Genomic DNA, 8,512 nt, shown 5'->3' with positions numbered 1-8,512 from the left:
GTGAGAATATGGAATTTGCGACTCTCTACTTCACTCCGAAAGTGCTTAATGGATAAGTATGCAGCCAGGAGCTCCCTACTGAATGCTGAGTATTTTTTTTTTTTTTTTCTCTGAGCTGGAAAGTCTTCGAGAAAAATCCAAATGGGCGTGACCATTGATGTGCTGCTGTAGGACGGCGCCAACGGCCGTGTCCGAGGCATCGACGATGATGCTGATGGGGACTTTGGGGTGTGGGTGCGTGAGGGAGGATGCGTTGGCCAGGGCGGCCTTACAGTCATCGAATGCCGGGAGAGTTGCATCGGTCCATTCGATATCCCTCTGACGTTGTCCTTTCCGTGTCGGCGTTAGTAACTTATTGAGGGGCTCCATGAGTTCAGCACCCTGCGGGAGAAACCTCCTGTAGAAGTTCATCATTCCTATAAACCGTCGGAGTTTGCATTGTGTTTTGGGGCGTGGAAACTTGTTAATGGCCTCAACTTTCGTCATTTCTAGGGTGATACCTGTAGCAGTAATGGTGTGGCCGAGGAAAGTCAGCGACGATACACCGAATTCACATCTCTCTGGGTTGATGATGATACCGAACTCGGAGAAACGGCTGAAAAGGTGTTTCAGGTTTTGTTTGTGGGTGTCTGCATCTGTACTTGCTACGAGGACATCGTCGATATATACGAAAGTGTTCTCGAGGCCTTGGGTCACTTCGTCCATGAAATGCTGGAAGGATTGGGTGGCATTGCACAGACTGAAGGGCATGACCAGGTACTCGTACAGGCCGAATGGTGTTGTCACTGCTAATTTGGGTATGTCTTCCTTTGCTACAGGGATCTGGTGGAATGCTTTTACCAAGTTGATGCGGGAAAAAATATTGCAGCTGGATAGTTGTTGTGAGAAATCCTGAATGTGAGAGACTGCATATCTGTCTGGCACTGTCTGAGTGTTTAACCTGTAATCACCATATGGACTCCATCCACTGTCCTTCTTTTTCACCATGTGAAATGGCGATGCTCATATGCTACTGGATTTTCACACGTAGCCAAGCTTCTCCATGAGGTTGAATTCCGCTTTAACATCCAGATATCGCTCAAGGTTCAGGCGCCTCGGCCGGCTAAACACGGGAGCGCCTTTAGTGAAGATATGGTGTTGTACTGAATGTTGTGGTATTTCTTTTATGTTGAGGGTGTTGGAGAGCATTGGAAAATCCTTCAGAAGGGACCTGTATGGGCACATCGTTGCAGGGAGGTGCTTGATCGACAGGGGAGTAGTATTGACTGTGGCAACACGCATGGATTCCCCTGCTCTGCTTATCTTGCATCTCCTTATGTCCACCAGGAGGTTGAAATATTCCAGAAAGTTTGCGCCTAGAATAGAAAAATCTACCTCCGTGACAACGAATAGTCAAAGGAAGAGCATTGATTTACTTCCTATTTGGAAACTAGGTGTCGGGAACGTTCACCATAACTGGGGATAAGAGTGCCGTTCGCAGCCTGCAGGTTACGCGAGTTTGCTGAACATCTGTCTTGGCGCCTGGGAGGAAGGAGGCTGATCTCTGCACCTGTGTCTACCAGGAAGCGTGTATTTGTCTTGAGGTCTGTCAAGTAGAGGAGACGTTTCTTGCGGGGGAAGCAGGAGGAAGACGCCATTAGACCCTTCTGTTATTCATCTCCCTGCCACAATGGGCAGTGAGGTGCACAATTTCTTGCGTGGCGGCCGAAGCTATGGTGATACCAGGAGAGATCATGGTCCTGCTTGGGTGGGCATCACATGCTCTGCAAGGCATTGCAGAGCATGTGATGCCCACCCAAGCAGGACACTGGGCTATCGTGCCGTCTTTCGGGGTACGAAAGGCGTGGAGGAGAGACTCTGCGGTGATTATGTCGTGGTGGGGATCGCGGTAGTCGCCGGGGAGAGGGGAAGAGAGAGCGGGAGCGTCGCTGAGATGGGGATGAGTCTCGGTGGTAACGGTCTGGGTATGAAATACTTTTCTTGTTTTGTGAATTTATCATAGCTTTGATGTTTTGTGGTGCTTCTGATGTTTGTAATTATTCTGTAAAGTCATTTATTATATTGTAGTGGATAGATGCAGTCGTAGTGATCTGATATGATGGTATGGTGACTAGTTTGTCGAGTCTTTACTAGAGCGTTGAGGGAAGGGGGGAAGGAGCACTCTGCTGCAGGTCTGATGTGAAGGGGAAGCCTTCCGATGATTATGCTTTTGATATGGTCATCATTCAAGACCAGGTTGGCGTCGCTAAGAAGACGTCCTTGAAGGCCGCCCGTTTCAAGAAAGGTGGTTAGTGCGACTATAGGGTCCGGCATCGCACACTCTAGGATGACGGCTTTCAGATGAGAATATGTAGTTATAAGCGGATTCTCGAGCACGTCCATCACGGTGGTCATGATGTATAAGGTAAGGCGTTGTATAAGTTGGCAGTATTGTTCCTCTGAGGATGATATACCTCTTGACTGGAACGCCATTTCGACCTGTATAAACCAGGCTTTGAGGTCCTTCATGTTGCACTCTGGGAGAGGTAAGAGGGCCTGGAGTGCTGTAATAGTACTGTGTGCTATGGGAGGTGTCATGGTGTATGGGGGAGAATGTGTGAAAAAGGAAGGGAGGGAGGGAATGAGGTGAGGTCACACTGTGCGGAGAAAAGGTTTCTATGTTTGCACTGATAGTTTTTCTGTCACTGTATCACTGCTTTTGTTTCACTTTACACTGTACTTCACTATGTTTGTTACTCCAGGTCACCACTTGTCGGTTTGTAACAGAAAGTCTATAATGGTTTTCTAGTTTATTAATTAAGCACTGAATATATATCGGTATAGCGGGTTGTGGTTGTTTCGCATTGGGGGCATTGCGGCGTGAGGTCAGGAGTGTACTGCATATTTTTGATGACCTCCCCTCTTTCAATCTCAAGCATCGTGTTTACCCACGCGACCTGCCGTTTGACCTGCGCTCTCATTGGCTGGTGGTGCTCCCCAATTGACCAATGTTGTGATGTGTCGGGATGTGATCGCCGTCTGTTACAATATATATATATATATATATATATATATATATATATATATATATATATATAAACATACATATATATTTACATACATATTTATGTATATATACATATATATTTCCATATATATTTATGTATATATATATATACAGTACATATATATTTACATATATGTATGTATATATATATATATATATATATATACGTGTGTGTGTGCGTGTATGTGTGTGTATTTATATATATATATATATATATATATATATTATATATATTATATATGTATATATATGCATACACACATAGATATATATATATAGATAGATAGATATAGATATAGATGAATAGATAGATAGATAGATAAATTGATAGATAGATAGGAAGATAGATACATATATATACATTAATATATATATATAATATATACATAAATATATATATATATATACATAATATATATATATATATATATACATCATACACAAATATAATATATATATATAATATATATATATATATATATATAAATATATACATAAATATATAGATAGATAAAGATAAATTGATAGATAGATGATAAGATATATAGATATATTATATATTATATATATATATATATATATTATATATATATTATGTATATATATAGTAAATATATAATTGTATATATACATACACACACATAATTATATATATAAATATATAATAGATATGTATATATATATATACACACACATATGTATATATATATATATATATATATATATATATATATATATATATGTATGTATGTATGTATATGTATATATATGTATATATATTTATATATGTATATATATATGTAAACATATATGTATATATATATATATTTATATTTATATATATATGAATGTAAACATTATCATCACTATTATTATCAATTATCGCTGTTGCTATTAGTATTATTGGTATTATTATCCTCATTATCATTATTATTTGTCACTAAAGCAATTATCCTCATTATTTTTTATTATCATCATTAACATTATTTTCATTACTATCATTATGATCATTATTATCACCATCATTATCATTATTATCCTTATTGTTATTATTCTTATAGAGTAATGATGTTTCCTCGTTTCATCTCATTGGCTTTCATTCATATGAATACAGAACAGGCATAGTTAATACATCTGTCAGAGGATTTTGTGGAAAAATACAATATACCTTTTACACAAACATATAAGAACATATGAAGAACATATATAAAAATTAAAGTAAAAGAAAACTAAACATCAAAAGACGATACAAAAATTGAACAAAAATTGAACAAACTAAAAATTACACAACCACTAAAAGCTGAGCCATTATCCTTTAGATATTTGCCCTGTACCACAAACGCTGTCCTCTACCCAACTTCTTTAACAAAATTGGTATGGCCACGTGGGTCATGAAGTACAACTCCAGTGCCAGCGAGCGAGAGGAGAGTCTCTGACGCTTGACCTGCCAATATGGCGCCCATGTCGAAAACGGTAATTTCTGAAGGCGATTCCTTTTTATTTTTCTAGGACAATTGCGAAACATTCTGAAGATTACTTTTAAGAGCTAGATCTACTGAACTTGTATAAAAGAACCAAACAGATGTGATTATGAAATGGAAAAAAAATATGAAAACCAAAAAATGAACTATTAACAAACTAAGAGGAAAATAGATAAAAACATACATTAAATCAATTAAAGAACGTACTACATAAACGTCGTTAAAAATGAAAACTTTGAATACGCAAAGTAAAAAAACAAGGATGACGCAAAAAAATATACATGAAAACAACGGTCAACCCTGCGGCATAGAATTCCAAGGGGCGTTACCAGGTTTAGGGGAAAGTCACTTAAATACCTCAGTAGTCGTATTATCAAAGTTATCGCCATTATCATCATTCGTGATGTTATCACTATTTTCAAAATTATATTCATACAAATTCCTCTCATTTTTACCAAGACTCACGTCAAGTTAACGGCATGACTGAGCACAGGTTCCTCCACCCAGTATGAAGACCATTTCCCTTTCCAGAACATTCTCGAAACCGACGAACTTTGAGCCTCAGTTCAAGCCGGACCTTCAGCTTCAATGACTCGGTTTTGGCTGTTGGTCGGAGAAATACTGGGGTCTTGCGAGGTAGGAGTTGAGGGAGAGAATGAGAGAGAGAGAGAGAGAGAGAGAGGGAGAGAGAGAGAGAGAGAGAGAGAGAGAGAGGGAGAGAGAGAGAGAGAGAGAGAGAGAGAGAGAGAGAGAGAGAGAGAGAGAGAGAAGAGAGAAACAGGGAGTCAAGTGTTGAGAGACAGATGTGCAAGGGAAAAGGGAAAACAGTTACACTGTTTGTTTGACCTTCACATCCCATGTATTCTTTCTAAAACTTCAATATTGTTTATCCACCCCAATCAGTCAGGTTGAGGGCTAGTTGTCGAGGTCTAGGAAAACTTTTGAAAAGACTTTGAGAAGAGAGAAATTAAGGGTCAATAGAAAAAGTAAGAAATACTGGAAGGAGAAAATAATGTATGGTGGATATTAATTTTTTCCCAAGGCTTTATATTTTGAGTCAATGTCAAATAATTCATATAAGATTGAAGATATTCAACCTGATATATAATATATCTATTTACAATATACTTATTCTATAATAGATATCTATATACAATATTCATATGTTTTGTATATGATCATTCCAGACAGAATGAGCCGAAAACTTTCTTACATTCTGGGAAGGTTGTTTTAATATTCAACGTTCTAGAAGTTATTTGAACTATCTATATCAACATAATCATCACACACACACACACACACACACACACACACACACACTGACAGACACACACACACACACATACATCCACGTCCACACATACACACATATACACACACAAACCTTTTTATAGGACAGTCCTTTTTAAGGTCCACGTAATTTAGGAATATAAAAAGTACAATAGAAAAACTTAAATGTTTCCTCTGCTTCCCTTTGAGTGTTCTCACAGTGTTCTCAGACTTCAAAGAAATGCTCGGTCTTTGATTCGATAATTCAAGTGAGTAATTTAAGACTTGATATTACATAAAGGGTGTCTGTAGCACAGTACCTTAGCTCAAAGCAGAGTAATGTAGCATAAAGTCAGGTATGAAGGTAGGTAGAAAGGGGTAAGCTCAAAGGGATAAAAACGAAAGGAAGGCTTTATTTATTTCTTTATCTTTTTTATTTATTTATTCTTTTACATTCTATTGGCATATAAATCGAAACAATACGAGCTGATGTAAACAAGATATCCAGACTCCAAAAAATAAAAAGATGGATGAAATATAATAAAAGACAAGTGTGAGTGTGAGTGAGTGTGTGTGTATGTGTGTGTGTGTGTGTGTCTATGTGTGTTCCCTCCATCCCTACTTTAAGAATTATCATCCCAATTAACATCACAATAAACCAGCCAATATTTATATATATATATATATATATATATATATATATATTATATATATATATATATATATATATATATATATATATATATATATATAGTATATATATATACATATATATATTATATATTATATATATATATATATTTTTTTTTTTTTTTTTTTTTTTTTTTTTTTCATAAATGATTTTCGTTCAGGCCTTTTCACTGGAAATGATACACGCACTTCCGCTGATCGTAAGTTCTTGTTCTACAACCCACTGCCTGGGCTATTCTAAAAAATCCGTATCGGTCCCTTTGCTAAAATATGGGTCCACAGGCCCGGGTTTAAAGTCGGGTTGCGACCACAAAGAGAAGGTGAGGTATTTTGTGCTTTACTGCCTTGTGTGATAAGGTTTGGAATACAGCATACTAGATAGGGAGAAGGAGAGAGGGAGCGAGAGAGAGGGAGAAAGAAAGAAAGTGAGAGAGAGAAGGGGGGATGGGGAGAGATACAGAGATAAAGAGAGAGGGAAAGAGAGAGAAAAAGACAGAAGAGAGAGAGATGGAGAGAAAGAGAGAGGGGAGAAAAGGAGAGAAAGAAAGAGAGAGAGAGAGAGAGAGAGAGATAGACAGATAGATAGAGAGAGAGGAAGATAGACAGAAATATATGTATATATGTACATGTGTGTGTGTGTATACATACATATATATATATATATATATATATATATATATATATATATATATATGTATGTATGTATGTATGTATATGTATGTGTGTGTGTATGTGTGTGTACATATATACATATCTATCTATCTATCTAGATCCAACTATCTTTCTATCCATATATGTGAGTGTGTGTGTTTGTTTGTGTGTGTGTACATATACATACAGGTATGTGTTTGTATATTTACAAATATATATATATGTATGTACGAGAGAGTAGAGAGAGAGAAAGGGGGGTGGGGGAGCAAGATAAAAAGTAAAGAGAGAGGGGGCGGGGTGGAGAGCAAGAGAAAAAGCAAAGAGAGAGATAGATAGAAAAAGAAGTTCAAGCAGGCTCTGACGAGCGTTAGCGCACCGGTCAGATTCCGCACTACTTCAGCCTCGGATTCTGAAGAGGCTTTGGGTCGAAGTCACAAATGGGAGTGCGTTTTTTCCCTTCTTTTTCTTCTCTTTGCTCGTCGCTGTTTTGATTTTGAGCAAAACGAGGGGTTGGAGTGGAAAATGGACTGCCACCCTCTGCTGGTGATGGTGGTTCGTTTGGAAGATGATGGTAACGATTAAAAAGAAGGGAAAGAAAGAGAGAGGGGGAGTTGAAAGAGAAATAAAACTTGAAAGAAAAAAAGAAATGAAAAGAGAAAAAAAAAGGTGATAAGAACGCAGACAAACATATATGTGTGTACACACACACACACACACACACACATGTGTATGTGTTTGTGTGTTTGTATGTGTGTGTGCGTGTGTGCTTCTGTGTGTATGAGTGTTGGGATAAAGATATAAAAGAAATAAAGTAATCGTTTATTATCTGATATCTCTCCTCGCCTCTTGCCTCTCCTCTCTCTCCTCGCCGTTTCCTCCTATCCTTACACGCTACACATTCCCCTTTCTCCCTTCCTTCCTTCCTTCCTATTTCCTTCCTTCGCTTACGTGTTTCCTCCTTCTGTCTCCTCCCATCTTCCGTCGTTTCCGGAGTCGTGGAAGTGAGGAGATTAGAGGAGAAAAATTCTAAATGAGAAGTAGGGAAGGAATATTACGGTGTGCCTGCGTGTTTCGGTATTTCTACACGTATGTGTGTATACATATACCGTATGTATTTACTCATTCATTCTCTTTCCGTTTTTGTCTCTGCCGTCCGCTCTCTCTCTTTTCTTCTCTTTTTCTTTCTGTTTGTATGTATATGTATATGCATGCATGTATATATATATATATATATATATATATATATATATATATATATATATATATATATATATATACATATATATATATATATATATATATATATATATATACTTATATATATATATATATATATATATATATATATATATATATAAATATATATAGATAGATA

The 8,512-nt window shown here is 37.1% G+C and overlaps 1 protein-coding gene across 1 annotated transcript; it reads right to left on the bottom strand.

Moving 5' to 3' along the window:
- Positions 1 to 1,020: 1,020 nt before the first annotated feature.
- On the bottom strand, positions 1,021 to 1,637 carry LOC147471133 (uncharacterized). The gene is made up of 2 exons (XM_086540337.1): positions 1,451 to 1,637; positions 1,021 to 1,355 (listed from the first exon to the last, which is right to left on the bottom strand). Exons 1-2 carry the CDS (start codon positions 1,635 to 1,637, stop codon positions 1,021 to 1,023), a joined length of 522 nt encoding a protein of 173 aa, XP_086396463.1.
- Between the last annotated feature and the right edge of the window lie 6,875 nt (positions 1,638 to 8,512).

Source organism: Penaeus japonicus, unplaced genomic scaffold (assembly GCF_977035675.1).
Source record: "Penaeus japonicus unplaced genomic scaffold, GWHDUDI00000001_assembly GWHDUDI00000010, whole genome shotgun sequence".
Classification (NCBI taxonomy): domain Eukaryota; kingdom Metazoa; phylum Arthropoda; class Malacostraca; order Decapoda; family Penaeidae; genus Penaeus; species Penaeus japonicus.
Note: the sequence above shows the minus strand (reverse complement) of the source record. Positions and strands in the feature narration are given on the sequence as shown.

What these genes read in the sequence shown, in the direction of transcription:
- LOC147471133 (XM_086540337.1), bottom strand. Translation starts at nt 1,637, where the DNA reads ATGGCGTCTTCCTCCTGCTTCCCCCGCAAGAAACGTCTCCTCTACTTG. An exon ending in CACTCTTATCCCCAGTTATG is followed by an intron (nt 1,356 to 1,450) that starts GTGAACGTTCCC and finishes TTTCTATTCTAG; the next exon opens with GCGCAAACTTTCTGGAATAT.